Source organism: Rhinoderma darwinii, chromosome 5 (assembly GCF_050947455.1).
Source record: "Rhinoderma darwinii isolate aRhiDar2 chromosome 5, aRhiDar2.hap1, whole genome shotgun sequence".
In the NCBI taxonomy this organism is placed as follows: Eukaryota; Metazoa; Chordata; class Amphibia; order Anura; family Rhinodermatidae; genus Rhinoderma; species Rhinoderma darwinii.
The window spans coordinates 135,763,956-135,784,321 of record NC_134691.1 but is presented as its reverse complement, the minus strand read 5'-3'; the positions used below and the strand labels follow the sequence as shown (position 1 = coordinate 135,784,321).

The 20,366-nt window shown below is 43.0% G+C and overlaps 1 protein-coding gene across 5 annotated transcripts in view; it reads left to right on the top strand.

The window, feature by feature from the left end:
* Positions 1–20,366, top strand: part of SLC66A2 (solute carrier family 66 member 2) — a 111,657-nt gene that overhangs the window by 38,978 nt on the left and 52,313 nt on the right. For 4 of the 5 annotated variants that reach the window (XR_012847651.1, XR_012847652.1, XM_075826531.1 and 1 more), the window contains exon 4: positions 6,945–6,998. The exons of the other annotated variant lie outside the window; for it this stretch is intronic. Coding sequence is in view for 2 of the 4 variants with exons in the window: in XM_075826531.1 (XP_075682646.1) it covers positions 6,945–6,998 (54 nt within the window). In the remaining 2 variants the exon portion in view is untranslated. The remainder of the gene's footprint in view (positions 1–6,944; positions 6,999–20,366) is intronic. 5 annotated transcript variants of the gene reach the window in all.

The window sequence follows — 20,366 nt, the reverse complement described above, 5'->3', positions numbered from 1 at the left end:
TGACTTACCCCTCGACGGCCATGGACATCCGAGTTCCTTGCAGCGTCGTCCTCCTGTGAGGCGCCGGCATTCACTTCCGAGTATCGAGACTGTCTCCAGAGGGCACACGCGCCTGCGCGTGCATGGTCTTAAAGAGCCAGTGCGCGCATAATTGCAGGAAGTCTGCAATCTAGCCCAGAATTCTCTGGGCTATAAAATGGGCTCTGACCTCTTGTTCTTTGCCTGAGCGTTGTTCGTTACCCAAAGTTTGTCTGAGCTGTTGCCGCGTTGTGCTGCATTCCACGCCTGTTCTGCTACGCCACGCCTTCTACCTGCCACCTAGTCCCAGCCATGCCTGCCTTGCTACTGTCTATATTGCCTCAGGTATCCTCTTTGGACTATAGACTCTGTACTTTACCTGTTTGGCCAGCTGCAGTTCCGCTATGTGCTACGGCCCAGTGGGTCCACACCCCGCATCGTGACAACATGGTTGATCCTTCAAGCAATCAAACACGGGACACCCATACACAGAAGAAAGACCGATAAATACTCAAACAGAAACTGCACAGACAACGAACGAACACAGCCATGGACACCCATTAACTAACTTATTTACTCTTCTCCCCCTTGCAAGAACAGATATTGAATTTAAGTGGCTGTGGCAAAAGTAATCCACTGCCTACTTAATGTTTTGATTTAAAGCGTTACCTGACTTTTCAGAATAAGCTGTCGTGTACATGAGGAATAACACTATTTATGGCCATTATATGCCTCGTATTCTGCATTTTATTAGCAGATCACCTTTCTGCAGGCTCTCTCTAATTCTCAGTTTTCTCTGTGCTAGTGGGCGGGAGCCTAACTGCTATCATGTCAGTCATACACAGCACACCGAAAAGATGGGAATCATGCTCTCCTATCTGCCTATCACATATACAGAAGCTGCTGCATCATGGAGGAGATTATACAGCACTACTGAGTAGTGTTGCTGAGAATCCAGCACTGGGATGACATAGAAATCTTACCCACACGTCTGTATCTTTCTCACTCTGTTCCTGCTCTCTCCACTCCCCCTCTGTAGACTTGTATGCTGCGTATCTGTTTTGACGCTCCTCTGTTCCCCTTTCCATAGACTTGTATAGCCAGGTAGTGAAGGGGGACACACCCACCTTCGGCAGGCAGGCAGTCTGTAAACTGGGACAAGATTAGAATAAATTGAAAAGTTCGTGTCCATTTAAGAGACCATTTGATTGACATCCTCCTTTTTTTCTGTGACTGTTCTTTTGTGACCCCACATACAGTTCTGTCAACTGTTAATTTTGTAACCTAATACTATTTTATGCCACAAAACAATCATTCATGCATATTCACATTTCATGGCACATATTTGCACTTATTTTGTATTTGCAAAATGTATTTTGTGGTACAAAATGAACTGTGAATATATGTGCCCTATACTTTACATGGGTTTTGAATTGTATCTATGATTTGACTTTAGAATAAACAGTGCTGCTTGTTAAAGATTATTCAATTTATTTTTTTTAATTTTATTTTTTTATGTAAGACACCTTTGCCGTACTATTTGTTTTTACTGTTCCAATGCATCTAGAACAGTGTTTCCCAATCTTTATAACCTTTGGCAACCGCTGGACAATTGTTTCACTCCCTAGGAACTCCTATTCCCATTCCTTCCATAAAGAGCTTATCCCATGAATCGTTTTCATTCCAAAAGTCCAAAAATGCACTTAATAACGGCTTTAAAGTAACTTGCAGCGTTTCTAGCATGATAAAATACCCTTTTCATCATTTTTTGCTACATGTGTAACCCCTTTGCTGCTGCTAATCTATGCAGTTGGAGAAGGAGCTCTATGCAGAATCTGTATTTTTTTCCACCTCTCTGGCAGGGGACAATATAGCCCCTTCTTACCTCCCCTGCAGAAGGGCGTCTTGGCTATACTGCCATGCTACTGCAAGGTGGGGAAGCTTTTTTTTTTTTTTTTTTTTTTTTTTTTTTTATTGGATGCTCTGCAGTAAACAGAGGATCACTCCGCAGAGAACTGTCTGTGAGGAGAGTGACTGAGCATGTCCACCAACACTCGGCTTATTAGGTGGATGTGCACATTGCTATACACTTTGAACACCAGGTGGTGCCATACTACATAAGTAAATGTCATAACTCACGAAATTATTTTTTTTTAACAGCATGTATATGGCAAACATTGTTCACTTTTTCTGATCTATACAATGAGTGTTTTTCTTTTTTTTCTTTTTTTTTTAAGGTGGGACAACCCCTTTAATGAAGGGAGTTAAAACATTTTATAATACTATATTCTGGGTGAAATATTTTTTTGCCAAGCATCTTTTGAGCAAATTAAAGTCTGTTTGCTATCTCTACTGTACAAGGTCTTGCTCCTGTGTTCTAGGAGTCCCTGTCAAATCTCCAGGGAACCCTGGTTGGTAAACACTGATCTAGAGGGGAAAAGTTTGGAAGTGCTGATTAAAACCTGTTGAGTCTGATCCTGCAGTCGTACTTCCCTCCATTTGTCCCCTACTTTAAATTTTTTGTATTCACTCTATTTTTGATTTTCAAAAAGTAAATAAAATAAATTCATACCGACAATCAACAGGGTTGCTATGCTTGGCAGTGTCAATAGATATATGAATACAATGTTGTCTTATTTTAGAATCCATAAATTGGTAGCATGTCATACAGCTTTACAACATCTATATATTCGAGACATCAGATGCCAAGTAGTAGATAACTGAAGCCAAAAATCGTAGGCGCTTCCTTGTGGAATTTGGGATGGATCTTGTGGATGTTACAAAACATAAAAACAAAAGGGAAGGTGAAGATAGAAAAAAAATAAAGGGGGGAGTTAAAATCTACTTCAAGGGAAAGTGTCGCTAGAAATTATTTTTTTTTTTTTAGTCAAACAATTCGTGTATAGGTAATTAAACATTGTTCTAATTTTTTTCACGAGTCAGGAAATATTATAAACTAGATTCTAATTTATAATATTTCCCAGCGCTGGTCACTAGATGGAGCAATTCCCAAAATTGCAGCATTGCATGTGGTAAAGCAACCACATTGCTTTATGCTGCAAAATTTTAGAAAAATCCCTCGCTCTAGTGAGCTCTCAGAATCCCCCCTCCTTTATCCTGGCTAGTGCCGGGGGAAACGAGGGGACACACAGTGTAGTAGGTTAACATAAAGTAGTAAACACACACTAAACCACGAACATACATAGAAATAACTTACCTGCTCCAGTCGCCGCTGCTCCCTCCGGTTCGTCCGCTCCGTCTGCTACCGCTGCTCCAAGTGCACAAGTTCGGAAGCCGCGACCGGAAGTAGTAATCTTACTGCCCGGCCGCGACTTCCGGTCCACAGGAAAATGGCGCCGGACGTCGCACAATTCAACTTGGACTGTGTGGGAGCGGCGCATGCGCCGTTCCCACACAGACGGCGTACAGCATAGTGGATGGAACGGGCCCCGTTCGCATTCACTATGGGACTGTATGTGCCGTATTCCATGTCTGTATGTGTCGTTAATCGACACATACAGAGATGGAAAAAAAAATGGCAGCCCCCATAGGGAAGAAAAAATAAAAAAAAAGTAAAACACAAACACACAAATAAATAAAAAAATGTTTAATAAAACACTAAAATCAAATTGATCTAAAAAATTTTTTTTTCGTGACACTGGTCCTTTAAGTCCTTTTTTTCCCTCCCTTTTAGACCCTGCCCCCTCAGTGTATATGGCAAGATAGGTCTTCCAGGGTCCCTAGATCTTATCAAACTTGTCCTGTGTGTCTGCCACTATATTGGTCAGTTGGTTATTAACCATGATCCATGACCGTTTATTTTTGACCAGCTCCCCATTACTTATGAAGACCATTTGCACAGTTGATTTATTTCAAGTGAAGGGCTGGCAGCTCCCTGCACAGCTGGATGGCCAGAAGCGCTGGTACACAGGGATGATGTAGCGTAAGATGCATAGCTAAATCACTGCTGCGGACATATGATATATCTAGATATGTCAAGCGTGGTTGGTGCATGCACTATCCACATACATATCCATATTTAGTCATTGACTGCATTTACTCCCTTCGCAAAAAAGTGCCCCTTCTTGCTTACCCGATTGTTAGAACGTTCGCAAGAAATGGGGCAGGAGGATTAAAGTAACGAAGGACTGCGGGATCAGACTACACAGTGTTTGTTTGTGTCTCTATGGTTACAGACTACAGACACCAGATGGACAAAAGTATTGGGACACACCTTTTAACTCCTTCCCGTCGCAGCCACTTATGTACTGCAGTGTATTGTAATGGTCATTCTTCATCTGAAAGCCTATTAGGTCTAGCCTATTAGGCTTGGGCAGGACCTAATAGGCTTCCATACTTGGCCAACCAGGAAGTCGTTGCTAGGCTTCCTGGTTGCCATAGCAACCATCACCACCCGTGATCTCTCGCGGTGGGTTAGAGAGGGAGCCCCCTCCCTCTGTCAACCACTTCAATGCAGCTGACTCTATTGACAGCCGCATTGAAGGGGTTAAACAGCCTGGATGGGCGGTAACTGCCGTTGCAGCGGGATGTCCGCTGTGTATTACAGCTGACACCCGCTGAAGATGAAGCACGAACAGCTCCTGTGCCCGCTTCATCTACAGGGCGTTGCTGAATGCCCTATTGCTGGAATGCACTGTAAATCAGGACATAGTCACGCCCAATAGCAGGAAGGGGTTAATCATTTAATTCAGGTGTTGTATTCAGTCCCCTTGCCACAGGTGTATAAAATCAAGCTCCAAGTCATGCAGTCTGCCTTACAAACAGGTTTTAAAGAGTGAATCATTCTACAGCGCTCACTGAATTAGAGCGTGGTACTGTAATAGAATGTTACGATTACAAGTCAGTTAGTGAAACTTCTCCCCTAGATATTCCACGATCAACTGTGTGGTGTTATTGTAAAGTGGAAGTGTCAGGAACCACAGCAACGCAGTGGCAGACAACGTAATGTTGCAAAGCGGTGTGGCTGAGTGCTGAGGCGCGTAGTGCATAAGTCGCCAACACTGTGGACTCAACTGCAGAGTTCCAAACCTCCTCTGTCATTAACATCGGCACAAAAACTGGGTCGGGAGCTTTATGCCATGGGTTTCCATGGCCGAGCAGCTGCATGCAAGCTTCATCAAGCACAATGTCAAACATCGGATGGATTGGTGTAAAGCATGCCGCCACTGGCTTCAGGAGCAGTGAAAACGTGTTTTGTGGAGTGAAAAACCACGCTTCTCTATTTGGCAGTCTGATATATAAGTCTGGGTTTGGCGAATGCTAGGAAAAAATTACCTGCATGACTATTTTGTGCCAACTATAAAGTTTGGTGGAGGAATAATAATGCTATAGGGTTTTTTCCAGGGTTTGGCCTAGGCCCCTTAGTTCCAGTGACGGAAAATCTTAATACTTTTGCATACCAAGACATTACGGACAATTCTATGCTCCCAACTTTGTGGGAACAGTTTGGAAAGAGCCCTTTTTCTGTTCCAGCATGACTGTGCCCCAGTGCACAAGCAAAGGTCCATGAAGTCATGGTTGGGTGAGCTTGGTGTGGAAGAACTTGACTGGCCCTGACCTCAACTCCATTAAACGGAGATTGTGAGCCAGGCCCAACATCCGTGTCTAACCTCACGAATGCTCTTCTGGATGAATGGGCAAAAAAAATTCCCACAGACCCACTCTGAAATCTTGTAGAAAGCCTTCCCAGAAAAGTGGAAAGCTGTTTAGCTGCAGAGAGGACAAACTCCATATTCATGCCTATGGATTTAGAATGGAATGTCGTGAAAGCTCCTGTAGATGTCTCAATACGTTGTCCATATAGTGTAGCTCTGCATGGAAGCTGTAGCCACAAAATGGTAGGATATTTTTCCTATTTTAGCATCCATTGCAAGCGCACCAGCAGAAATATTTCCACTTGTGTGTTGTGTACAGAATTGTAATGTTTGAAGTCTAACAAGTTCCCAGCTAAACTAGGAGATATTTGGCTGTAGAAAAGTGATCTGTCAGAAGTAGATGCGGTCTACAAGAATACTCCTACCGTTACTAAAATCAGCTAATTATCGATGTTGATTCAGTTCATAAATCATTGAAAAACCCTTTGGTATTTATTAAACGTCTTCATGGATTGGCGTTCAGTACTGCTGCTTAGATGACTAATAACCAGTGTATAACCAAGTCCTTATCTGGCTCTATTTTCTGGGCACGGTCTTGTGGCTTCATCGGTCTTTGCATCATTCACTTTTGAGTATGTGGTCAGGAATGATGTGCCGTCTTCCTACAGTTTGATTTTTCAGAAAGTTTCTTAAAAGCCTTGGGAGCAAGGCTTGCATAACAAATTCTGAGTTGGCTGCTATCATGCTGACATAGTAAAAGTTAAAAATAGTGGTAGCAAACAAAATAGAACACATCGGTCAATTTTAATAGGTGATGGGTCTTTCAGTCATGAGATGGCCAGGAGGAATTGCAATATGCTGCCATTTGTGCTACCTGCGGTAAAAGTTGCCACCTAGCCACAGATCCCTAGTGACCCTTACAAGCTGTCAAGAACTCCACATGAAGTTGGTTCCATTTTCTCCTTTTGCATGTGTGTGTTTTCTAGAGTAGTTGTGAGATTTGTCTTGGAAACCATTAATTTATATTGATTAAGTTAATTTACATATTTTAATTATCTTTGATGGTCCTCTTGGCATATCTAGCTCCACATCAATTTCAGTAATACATGTGATTGTGGATGCGATGCCATAATAATGGGCGCTACCGTTTCTCTGCTCTATTCAGATAGATCTTTGTTTCCAATTCTCTGCTTTTTCTAGAGAGTAATGCTGAATCATGAACCGTTATTAGTAAAAGAAGGCTCTATTAGTTTGTAAACAATGTATCAATGCTTTTTCTTCTTTCTTTTTTCTTTTGTTTGACGTTTTTAGCGTCAGATAGTAAGGATGAAGAACTCAAAACTTATCCCAAGAGATGCTTTCTGGGTATGTACTCTCAGCACCCACTTTGCATGAGGATGTACTCCCTTCTGTCTTGCTGTTAATTGTTTCAAGACTTCCATGTTTTCTCTCACCATCTATTATTTTGATCTCACCCCCTGTGTTACAATTTATGCTTATTTAGAAGTCTTCATAATATATGCACTTTTTCATTGCTTGTTTATAACTTTCGGAATATATCTGCCAAGTGTGCGTTGTGAGTGAATTGACCATGTAGTCATGTGATTGCGGTATCACTGAATATGGATTTCGTTAGGCTGACCTCAGTGACTATATATGAAATAATTTTTCTCTCCATTTTCAGAAAAAATAAGTTCTGAAGAACTCCTTTAATATTGTAGATCGACCACAGACTTTACCAGCAGAGGCCTAATAGTGCAAGGACCTTGCAAATGGTGTACTATATCCCAACTACATTGACCTTTGTGATAATTTTAAAATATGAATTGTTTCTATTTGAGAGAATTTACCCTTTTACATGGGCCAATGAGCGTTCATATGACCGCTCGTTCCCGATCATTGCCCTGTGTAAACAGGGCAACGATCAGCCGATGAACGAGCAAATGCTCAGCCATCGACTCATTCTCTAGTATATGCAGCCTTTAATAATATTATCGTTGTCGGTAGCACATCTCCCTATGTAAATGGGGAGATGTGCCGGCGACATGATAGTTTGTCCCCATATATTTCTATCGTAGTAACGATTTCTCGTCCCCATACATAACCACTCATTGATACTTGTTGATCAGTGCTCATTTTCATATATGGGCCATGTAATAGGACCCTTAGGCTTACATTTTTGATTGGCCAAGTGTCTTGTGTAGATACCAACATACATCGCTACTTGCCAATTCTACCAGCGGCAGAAACCGCTTGTGTTTAGAAGGTAAAAGTTCACCTTAATACTACTATCATAATTCTCTTTTGTTTGGGAGCTCAGGTAGTTTATACTTATGGAATTTATAATGGTAGCTTGTGTTAGTTATGGACATGTAGATTATTAGCATGTAAATATTATACTTTTATGCTGGATAAGAGTTTAGTTATCACTTTAGACCTTGAATCAGGCTGCGTATTAATTTCCATACAATTGCACTTCATGGCGACTTGGTAATTATGGAGTGAGGGAGCGTGATGTTCCTGGATGTGACATTTAATTTTACACTCCTGTCACGGGTCATAATTAATAATATGACTTGGGTGAGAGAGTTTTATGTTTCATAGAACTTTGCAATACTGAGTGTTGTGTTAATGACTCGGCATACTGCGGTTAGCAGATGGTTACAGTTAAAGGGCTATATGTCAACATGAGCTCTCCTGCCAGGATGTGTGCCATACTTCGTCATTGCAGAGAGAGAACACTAACAAATTATTATTTGTTTGCAGACAACCTCGCTGCACCCTATTAAAGGGGTTGTACGGGGACGGGACGGTTTTGCATACTGGTGACCTATCCACAGGATAGGTAATCCCCATATGATCGTGGGGGTCCGACACCCGTACCCCGCACCAAACCGGAAGCAGATGGCTCCAGTCACAGTATAGCGGCCATACTGCAGCTCTGCTCCTTTTAAAGTAAATAGGAGCAGAGTTGCAGTACGGCCGCTATGCAGTGTACGGAGTCATATATGCTTCCAGCGCTGAACACTGCATAATAATCGGTGCCCGGAGGCAGCCAGAACCACTGATCGGTGCGGGATCTGGTTGTCAGACCCCCATCGATCGTATACTGATGGCCAATGCTGTGGATAAGTCATCCGTATGAAAATAAGTTTTGTGACCGGACAACCCCTTCAAATATTCTGATATTTAAAGAAATAGTAAGCAGAAAATTTACCTTAATCTCTACCTTTTCATTTGATCCTATTTTGTCTATTGAGAATTCTTACATGTGTTTCCCAAGAGATCAGCCCTTTCCCCTTCCTCCTCACAATCCTTTTATTTATCTGTATCCCCATTGGGGACCACCAGTAATAATTTGTGGGGAAACCTGGCAGTAACTGTTAAATTTCTCTTCAGCGCCACCACATAGGAAATTAAGCATTACAGAGTGTTCATTCATATCAATGTGTCGTCTGTGTAATACTGGTCCTACAGAGCGAGAGACTTTCTTTGTAACGTGTCTCCACTCTGGCCAAAAGATGGGGATCCTGAACAGCGGCCTCCTCTATTAATTCAGGATTTCCACTTTTTTAATATATTTTATGAAGATCGCTTTAAATTAAAGACAAAAAGTTCCCAGCTCAAAATACATATACAAGACAAAACAGTTTGTCTAGAAAAAGATATATATATATATATATATATATATATATATATATCTCACACTAGTACTCCCCCCAAAAAGATATATACAAAAAACAGGTGAGCGTCCCTCGTTGCTGAGCTATGGACCCCTCTTTATTTAGCAATCAACTTGGAAATGACCGCTGTGGCCGGTGTTTCCATTCCAGGAAAAGTCCCTGACTTCATTGTCCATATATGGACACCGTAACTTCACGGACTTCTGAAGTGGAAGCCCCGGCACTGTGGCTGGTGTTTCTGCTCCTGTAGAAGTCCCTGACTTCACTGTCCATATATTGACATTGAAGTCAGGGACTTCTCCTGCAACGGTGGCGTGATATACAGAAAAGTGGGTGGGTGCCATCTATAGGGGGGGGGGTGCTATGTAAAAAAGATCCTTGTAGAACTAGGGGGCTGTTGTGGCATTACCTGCAGGGGGGCTGTGTGGCATTACCTGCAAGGGGGGCTGTGTGGCATTAGCTGCAAGGGGAGGGCTGTGTGGCTTTACCTACAGGGGAGGGCTGTGTGGCTTTACCTACAGGGGAGGGCTGTGTGGCTTTACCTACAGGGGAGGGCTGTGTGGCTTTACCTACAGGGGAGGGCTGTGTGGCTTTACCTACAGGGGAGGGCTGTGTGGCATTACCTGCAAGGGGAGGGCTGTGTGGCATTACCTGCAAGGGGAGGGCTGTGTGGCATTACCTGCAAGGGGAGGGCTGTGTGGCATTACCTGCAAGGGGAGGGCTGTGTGGCATTACCTGCAAGGGGGGGGGGCCGTGTGGCATTACCTGCAAGGGGGGGCTGTGTGGCATTACCTACAGGGGGGGCTGTGTGGCAGTATCTACAGAGGGAAGTGTGTGGAAAAAAATTTACAAATGAAATTCATCCGTTTTTAAAGAGGCTCTGTCACCAGATTTTGCAACCCCTATCTGCTATTGCAGCAGATAGGCGCTGCAATGTAGATTACAGTAACGTTTTTATTTTTTAAAAACGAGCATTTTTGGCCAAGTTATGACAATTTTTGTAGTTATGCAAATGAGGCTTGCAAAAGTCCAAGTGGGTGTGTTTAAAAGTAAAAGTCCAAGTGGGCGTGTATTAGGTGCGTACATCGGGGCGTTTTTAATACTTTTACTAGCTGGGCGCTCTGAAGAGAAGTAACATCCTCTTCTCTTCAGAACGCCCAGCTTCTGACAGTGCAGATCTGTGACGTCACTCACGTCACAGATCTGCACTGTCAGAAGCTGGGCGTTCTGAAGAGAAGAGGATGTTACTTCTCTTCAGAGCGCCCAGCTAGTAAAAGTATTAAAAACGCCCCGATGTACGCACCTAATACACGCCCACTTGGACTTTTACTTTTAAACACACCCACTTGGACTTTTGCAAGCCTCATTTGCATAACTACAAAAATGGTCATAACTTGGCCAAAAATGCTCGTTTTTAAAAAATAAAAACGTTACTGTAATCTACATTGCAGCGCCTATCTGCTGCAATAGCAGATAGGGGTTGCAAAATCTGGTGACAGAGCCTCTTTAAAGGTGACAGGGAATAAAATGGATGCATAACGGGTCAAAATCGGCCGTTAAAAACAGAAACACGGCCTGGAACTGTAATGGAACGGATGCAAAACAGCAGAGAAAAACTGACAAACTGCTGTTTATCGGCCAAAACGGTCGTGTGAATAGAGCATGAAGAGGCGGTAAAAAAGTTACAGCTCTTTGAGTGAGACGATGGAATAAATCTAAAGAATTGCTTGGTCCTTAAAGGGGTTGTCCGAGAGACAATCATATTTTCAAAAACCCCTTTAATTCATGTAATTTATAAATGTAAATACATTTGTAATATACCTACTTTTTCCAACGTGCCCCCGTTTTCAGATCCTGCCGTGGGGAACTTGATTGGTGACGTCACTCTGCTCTGGCTCTGCCGCTTTGTTGATCTTAAATCCTTTTCCGGGTATACGACACGTCACTTGTGACGTGGTGTATATCGGCTTGTTCTGTTGTAACGCACATGCGCGGCCCCTGCTGTTCTCTCGAGAACAGCAGGGACCGCGAGAACAGCAGTGACAGCACATGCGCGTTACGGGCTGTGAAGCAGAACAAGCCGATATACACCACGTCATAAGTGACGTGTCTTATACCCGCCAAAGAATTCAAGATCAACAAAGCGGCAGAGTCAGTGCAGAGAGTGACGTCACCAAGTTCCCCACGGCAGGATCTGGAAACGGGGCCACTTTGGAAAACGTAAGTATATTACAAATGTATTTACATTTATAAATTACATGCATTAATAAGGTTTTTGAAAATATGGTCTCTCGGACAACCCCTTTAAGGCCTAAAATAGGCTGGTCATTAAGAGGTTAAAGTTGTGTACACTGCGCCACCTAAGGGTATGTGCACACACACTAATTACGTCCGTAATTGACGGACGTATTTCGGCCGCAAGTACCGGACCGAACACAGTGCAGGGAGCCGGGCTCCTAGCATCATACTTATGTACGATGCTAGGAGTCCCTGCCTCTCCGTGGAACTGCTGTCCCGTACTGAGAACATGATTACAGTACGGGACAGTTTTCCTGCAGCAAGGCAGGGACTCCTAGCATCGTACATAAGTATGATGCTGGAAGCCCGGCTCCCTGCACTGTGTTCGGTCCGGGACTTGCGGCCGAAATACGTCCGTCAATTACGGACGTAATTAGTGTGTGTGCACATACCCTTACTCTTCTTGCCTGTGCTCTGGTCTTGTTTAGTTTTGCCATATTGACATTGGTACTTCTGCTTTAAAACTTGTACCCAGCCAAAAGTTAGAAATTGCTGCCGCATATGGTTTGAATGTGTTCTTTTAAGAGTATATAGTAAAAGTTTTGGGCTGTATGCATGGTTTCTATATTGTTACTATGTGGCAGTTATCTGTCTGACCCTTTTCCGTATATTAGCCATATGCGAATTACCTGTCCTACAAAGGTGGTAGACGCCCAGCCATGTTTCATCTAAGCCTCACACACCGTAGGGAAGATTTAATCATGTCTGTTTTAAGTAATTCATCATGTAAACTTCAAATAAGAAGGGATGTATAAATTACCCTATTCTACAATTTGTTGCATTTTCCACTAGAGGGCAGCAATGTCAACCTCTATTATTGCAAGATTTTCTATAGGAGCTCTGTCCTTGTTCCTGCAAGCTGAATTTTGGAGAAGACCTGCCTCCAGTGCAACATTTCTGTTTAAAAAGTGGTGTTTTAGCAGATTTTTTTTGAGATTTAATACAAGCCTCCAGGCAATTCTGTACAATGAGAGAGATTGAATGATCAGCTCTTGTAGAATATCCCAGGACTTGTCTCTTGTGTACAAGCACATCCGATCTCTCCATGTCCCTTACAATTGCTGATCTCAGAAGAAAATTGCCCCGTCTGCTTTTTCTGCATCACATAGCAGGACTTGTGATCTGACCTCTATATCCACTAAGAAGGCAGCAAGTACACAGCCATGTATCTGAGTAGATTTCAACATCGTGAAAATACAAGCTTCCTAGGAAGTCGCTTTACAAAAATGAATACGTTTGTTATTCACACAACAAATAGCCGTAGTCAGCACATTCTGTATTTGAGGATTGTATTCGGTCTGCTAAGGCCTCATGTACGCTTCCGTTGCCCGTCGTACGGGCGCTAATGCAGGATCCGTGAAACATGGACCGCACACGGATGGCTCCCGTGTGCAGTCCGTTGCTTCAATGGACCAAACGAATGAAAAGGCCGAGACTGTTATGTCAAAAACAGACAGGAGTAGGACCTGTCCTATTTTTGTTGGAGCGGTCACACCGTTCCGTTAAAACAACAGAAGTGTGCATGGCCCCATAGGAATGACTGTTTCAGTGTGCTATCCGTTAAAAAAAACAGATGGCACACTGAAGAAAATAACTGAAGTGGGCATGAGGCCGAAGTTTGCAAACATTACCTTTTTTAATAACCACATGTAATTGAGATCTTTATGTTCACACAGAGATTTTTGCAGGCGGAATTTCTGCCTCAAAATTCCGTTTGGAAATTTGAGGCAGAATTTCCTCTCCCTGCATGCCGGTTTTCACAGCGTTTTTCGCCTGCGGCCATTGAGAGCCACGGGCATAAAATGCAGCGAAATACGTTTTCTTTGCCCCCCATTGAAGTCAATGGGAGGTCAAAGGCGGAAACGCCTGAAGATAGGACATGTCGCTTCTTTCTCCCGCGAGGCGGTTTTACCGCTCACGGGAGAAAACCGCCCCCGCCTCCCATTGAAATCCACGGGATTTCCACGTCAAAAAACTCGTCAAAATACTCTGTGTGAGCATAGCCTTATAGGAAGTAAACTGTTAAAGGATTTGTAAGATTATAGCTAATTTGCGATAGAGTGGGATTAATTTGACAGCCAATGTGGTGCTCCCTGTGCCAAGATCTGGGAGACCTCTGTATTGATGTGATCTTTCAGATGCTCTTAAAGAGGATCTGTCACTAGTTAATCAATTCCCTTTCTCCTAGCTATTCTAATAGGCGCTATGATCCTGATAACTGCGGTGTAAATTTTTTCAAAAACTTTTATCTAATAGCCAATTGAGAGGTGACTCTTTTCACTCTGGGCGGTGTAATGTTTTCTGTATGACGCTGTCTAATCCGCATCATACAGTTCTCCTCTTCTTAGCCCAGCAACACAGTGTGATCATGTAGTATACAGCTTCCATTCCCGACTGTTTTCAACTGGTGATACTTTCGGTTGTTTCACAGCTAGAACTGCTGGTGTCATATGAAAGATTAAAATCTCGTCTTTCATATGCCACCAGAACCACTGTTCTAGGTGGTTTACAGCCCGATTTCTATAGTTGTTTTAGGTGATCCCCCTTCCTGCCAGCCTCCGTCTCTCACGCTGTGTGAAGCAGCTTCATGCTGATAGGACAGCGGCTGTGTGATCGCTCCACCTCAGGAGAATCACTGCTGTTGACACCCACTTGTCTAGTATAGCCTCATTTGCATATTTAGAAAAAAAGCTCATGATTGGGCATTGCTAAACGATTGACAGATCCCCTATAAATCCTGACTAATTAAATGCCAGAACAATTTTCACACTTTTGACAAACCGAAATATAACCTAAATGATGATAATTTTTTACCCCCTACCCATTTATTTTCTGAAAATAGACTCCTAGCATATTGTGAAAATACCACCCAGCACTTTACAATCATGGGCACCTTCATGCATTTTGCATCAAAGCGCATAAAAAAAAAAAAAAAAGCTGAGTCTGACCGAGATGCACATCACATCCTAAAAATAAAATTTCAAGTTGTGCAGACTACATACATGCCACTTATGCCTATGTCTTCATTCATAACTCTTCACAAGATCTTCAAAACTGAAGAGACCAAAAATCTCTACAATCCTGATGCCGGTCAAAATCAGTCATGAAGTCGGTAAATAGTCTGATTAGTTGCATGGGAGATTAGATATGTAACTGCTCATATTCTCACCACTGTAGTAGGTTGGGGACCCCCCACCCTAAATATGAGCACATATCCTCTCTTGTTGGTAATAGTGGTGATAGCATGAAGGAAGGTTCCTGTATCCCCCTGGGGGGTCACTGGAGGCTGTACAGGGGAGAGATGGCGGTAACAGGCTGTAATATATCTTCCTGATGTCACTTGCAGCTTCTCCTTCCCCACCCCACCCCTCTCTTAGGCCTCATGCGCACAAACTTATTTTTTTCCACCTGTAAATACTGGCGTAAATACGGGTACTTTGTCACACGTATTCGACCCGTATTCCACCAGTATTTATGGACCCGTGAACGTACATACGGGCCCAGTGTCACCAGTATTCCACCCGTATTTACGGACCCGTTTTCTCTGCAGTAATCGGCAGCCCCTTCTCTCTGTCCGTGCTGGAAAGAGAGAAGGGGCAGCCCTTTCGGGCAAAGTTTCCGCAGCAATTAAAAGTAAAGAAGTTCATATGTACCGTTGTCTTGGTGATGTGTCCCTCTTTTGACATTCAGTCCGACCTCACTGGATGACGCGGCAGTTCAAGTGACCGCTGCAGCCTGTGATTGGCTGCAGCGGTCACTTGGGATGAAACGTCATCCCGGGAGGCCGGACTGGAGGAATAAGCAGGGTAAGTTAACTTTTAACTCCAGCGGTAGTCACTGTCTCGGGTGCTGAAAGAGTTACTGCCGATCAGTTAACTCTTTCAGCACCCTGGACAGTGACTATCCCCTGTCGTCGCCTAGCAACGCTCCCGTAATTACGCGTGCACACACGTAGCCACCCGTAATTACGGGAGCCCCATAGACTTCTATGGGCCTGCCCGAGCTGTTATTACGGCCTGAAATAGGACATGTTCCATATTTTTGAACGGCACGGGCACCAAAAAAAAATCATTTCTGACTCTTCCCCCCCCCCCCCCTCCGAATTCAAATGAGTGTTGCTCCCTGAATATTACACTTGATGGCATCACATTAAAGTGCAGAATCTTCGCTTTCAAATACGAACATCTCAGCCCTACTCCTTATATTCTAGACACAGCAGGCGTTTAAAATCATGATCTATTACATATGTCCCTGGCAGTGAAATGTTCAAGGCTGCTTTTGCCTGTTTTTTTTTTTGTTTTTTTTTTCAAAATGGCTTAGCTTAGGTGCGATTTAGCAAAAGTCACGGGAAAACCCACTATTTGACCGCAATTTGTAAACACCGCCTAAAGGAACACCAGACGGACCTCTTTAACCCCTTCAGGACCAAGCTCATTTTGGCCTTCAGGACCAGACCCATTTTTTAAAATCTGACATATTTCACTTTATGTGGTAATAACTCCGGAATGCTTTTACCTATCAAAGCGATTCTGAGATTGTTTTCTCGTGAGACATTGGACTTTATGATAGTGGAAAAATTTGGTCGATAAATTCAATATTTATCAGTGAAAAACACCAAAATATTGTGAAAAATTGCAAAAATTAGCATTTTTCTAATTGTAAATGTATCTGCTTGTAAGACAGGCAGTTATACCACACAAAATTGTTGCTAATTAACATCCCCCATATGTCTACTTTATATTTGCATCGTTTTTTTGAACGTCCTTTTATTTTTCTATAACATCACAAGGCTTAGAACTTTAGCAGCAATTTCTCACATTTTCAAGAAAATTTCAAAAGGCTATTTTTACAGGGGCCAGTTCAGTTGTGAAGCGGCTTTTAGGGCCTTATATATTAGAAACCGCCAAAAAGTCACCCCATTTTAAAATCTTCACCCCTCAAAGTATTCAAAACAGCATTTAGAAAGTTTCTTAACCCTTTAAATGTTTCACAGAAATTAAATCAACGTGGAGGTGAAATTTTCAAATTTCATTTTTTTTTTGCAGAAATTCTTTTTTTAATCTATTTTTTTTGTAACACAGAAGTTTTTACCAGAGAAACGCAACTCAATATCTATTGCCCAGATTCTGCAGTTTTTAGAAATACCCCACATGTGGCCCTAGTGTGGTACTGGACTGAAGCATCGACCTCCGAAGCAAAGGAGCACCTAGTGGATTTTGGGCCTCCTTTTTATTAGAAAATATTTTAGGCACCATGTCAGGTTTGAAGGGCTCTTTCGGTGCTAAAACAGTGGAAATCCACCAAAAGTGACCCCATTTGGGAAACTACACCCCTTGAGGAAATTATCTAGGGGTCTAGTGAGCATTTTGACCCCGCAGGTTTTTTGCAGAAATTATTGGAAGTAGGCCATGAAAATTAAAATCTACATTCTTTCAAAGAAAATGTAGGTTTAGCTAACTTTTTCTAATTTCCACAAGGACTGAAGGAGAAAAAGCACCGCAAAATTTGTAAAGCAATTTCTCCCGAGTAAAACAATACCCCACATGTTGTCATAAATGGCTGTTTGGACCCACGGCAAGGCTTAGAAGGGAAAGAGCGCCATTTGGCTTTTGGAGCTCAAATTTAGCAGGAATGGTTTGCGGAGGCCATGTCGCATTTGCAAAGCCCCTAAGGGACCAAAACAGTGAAAACGCCAAAAAAATGACTCCATTGAGAAAACTACACCCCTTAAGGAATCCATCTAGGGGTGTAGTGAGCATTTTGACCCCACAGGTGTTTCATAGATTTTATTAGAATTGGGCAGTGAAAATAAAAAAAATCCTTTTTCTTAAATAAGACGTAGCTTTAGCTCAAAATTTTTAATTTTCTCAACAAATAAAGGAAAAAACAAACCCCAACATTTGTAAAGCAACTTCTCTGGAGTACGGCAATACCTCACGTGTGGTCATAAACTGCTGTTTAGACACATGGCAGGGCTCAGAAGGGAAGGAGCGCCATTTGATTTTGCTGTACAGATTTTGCTGCATTTGGTTTCTGGTCGCTATGTTGCATTTGCAAAGTCCCTGTGGAACCAAAACAGTCCCCCCCAGAAGTGACCCCATTTTGGAAACAACACCCTCAAGGTATTCACCTAGGGGTGTAGTGAGCATGTTAACCCCACAGGTGTTTTGCAGAAATTCGTGTGCACACGATGTGGGAGAGTGAAAATGGGAATTTTTCCTTAGATACGCCAATATGTGGTGCCCGGCTTGTGCCACCATAACAAGACAGCTATCAATTTTTATGCGGTGTTTCCCGGTTTTAGAAGCACCCTACGTGTGGCCCTAATCTTTTGCCTGGACATTCGACAGGGCTCAGGAGTGAAAGAGTACCATGTAAAATTGAGGCCTAATTTGGCGACATATAAAGTATTGGTTCACAATTGCAGAGGCTCAGATGTGAAATAAAAGAAACCCCTGAGAAGTGACCCCATTTTGGAAACTACACCCCTCAAGGCATTTATTAAGGGGTGTAGTGAGCATTTTCACCCCACGTGTCTTTTCTATAAATGATTGCGCTGCCGAAGGTACAAATTAAAATTTTGCCCTAGATATGCCAATTCATTGTCAAATATGTCGTGCCCAGCTTGGGCCACTGGGGACACACACCTCAAAAATTGTTAAAAGGGTTCTCCCGGGTATGGCGATGCCATATATGTGGACATAAACAGCTGTTTGGACATGCTGTAGGGCTCAGATCGGTGGGAGCGCCATTTGACTTTTGGAGCGTAGAATTTGCTTGGTAATAGTTTTGTTTGGAGTATCACTGTGGTTTCCGTTTATAATGTGGGGCATATGTGAGCTGGGCAGAGTACATCAGGGGCATAGTCAGGTGGTATAATAATAAGGTAAAAAATATAATAAAATGATCCATAGACGAGTGTTACGCTGTGACACAATTCTTTCTGCACAGGCCGGTGTCGCACTGATAACTGGCGTCCTTCCTTATTCCCCTTTGGTCCACACTCTGCACCTTTGCAGTTTGTGGAATTTTGCTGGGAAGGGTTGTCCTGGTATAATACGGGCACCCTCGCTTCCAGCAGATATGTTTGGGCCCTCCCCTTCCTGGTTCCCTAATTTTAGTGCCTTGATACATCGCCTTTTGAAACAGAAGAAATGTTCCCCTCGGGCCGGCACAACTGGATATTTTTCTTTCCTGAATTATTGGAGCCTTAACTTATTTTATTTTTTCATAGACGTAGTGGTATGAGGGGTGTTTTTTACGGGACGAGCTGTAGCTTTTATTGGTACCATATTGGGGTACATGCGACTTTTTGATCACTTGTTATCCTTTTTTTTGGGAGGCAAGGTGACAAAAAACAGCAATTCTGCCATAGCTTGTTTTTTTTATATACAGCGTTCACCGTACGTTATAAACTACATGTTACCTTTATTCTGCGGGTCAGTACGATTCCGGCGATACCTAATTTATAGAACTTTTTTATAACTTTTTGCACAATAAAATTACTTTTGGAAAGAGAATGTATTTCTTCTGTCGTGATGTTGTGAGAGCCATAACTTTTTTAATTTTTTCGTCGATGGAGCGGTGTGAGGGTTTGTTTTTTGCGAGACGAGGTATAGATTTTATAGGTACCGTTTTTGGATACATGCGACTTTTTGATCACTTTTTATTTCAATTTTTGGAAGACGGTGACCAAAAAAACAGTAATTATGGCAGTGTTTTTGAGTTGTTTTTTTTACGGCGTTCACTGCGCTGGATAAATAACATACTATTTTTATAGTTCAGGTCAATACGATCGCAGCGATACCAAATATGTATGGCTTTATTATTTTTTTCAAGAATAAATGACTTGATAAGGTAAAAAGGACGATTGGGTTTTATTTTATTACTTGAAACTTTTATTGTATGTTTTACAACTTTTATTTTTCCTTTTTTTACACTTTTTTTTAGTCCCACTAGGGGACTTGAATGTCCAAATGTTTGTTTGATGTTCTAATACATTGCACTACCTATGTAGTGCAATGTATTGTAACTGTCAGTTATTCACTGACAGCAAGCCGATCAGGCTCCGCCTCTAGGCGGGGCCTAATCAGCTTACGTAATGGCAGACAGGAGTCCATTGTTAGGGCTCCTGTTGCCATAGTAGCAGTCGCCAGCCTTGCCATCGCATGGCAAGGCTGCCGATTTGCTACAAACCTCTAGGATGTAGCGATCACAATGGATCGCTGCATTGAAGGGGTTAATGCCAGGAATCGGAGCTAGCTCCGGTTCCTGGCGATAGATCGGGGTGTCAGCTGTAACATACAGCGGACACCCACTGCTGATGACGCCGGCTCAGGTTCTGAGCCGGAAGCTGAGCCGGCGCCATCTTGCCAATGGTACCGGAAGCCTCCTGGGCCCCGCCGACGACGGGGCATAGGAGGATTCCGTTACAGGCTGATCGGGAGGTAAGTATTAGCCCTCCGGTCGCCTTTGCAGCCACCGGCAACCCAGCGATCACGTTGCTGGGGTGCCGGTGGCTATAAACTCCTCACATGCTGCGATCCCTATTGAACGCAGCATGTGAGGGGTTAATCGGCCGTATCGGATGCTAGTTCCGGTCCTGGCCGATACCTCAGTGTGACAGCTGTAACATACAGCTGTGACCCGGCGGTGATGTCGCTGGCTCCGCTCCTGAGCCAGCTTCATCTCCATGACGTACAGTTACGTGAAAAGGCAGTAAGCCACCGGCTTTAATCACGTAAATGTACGT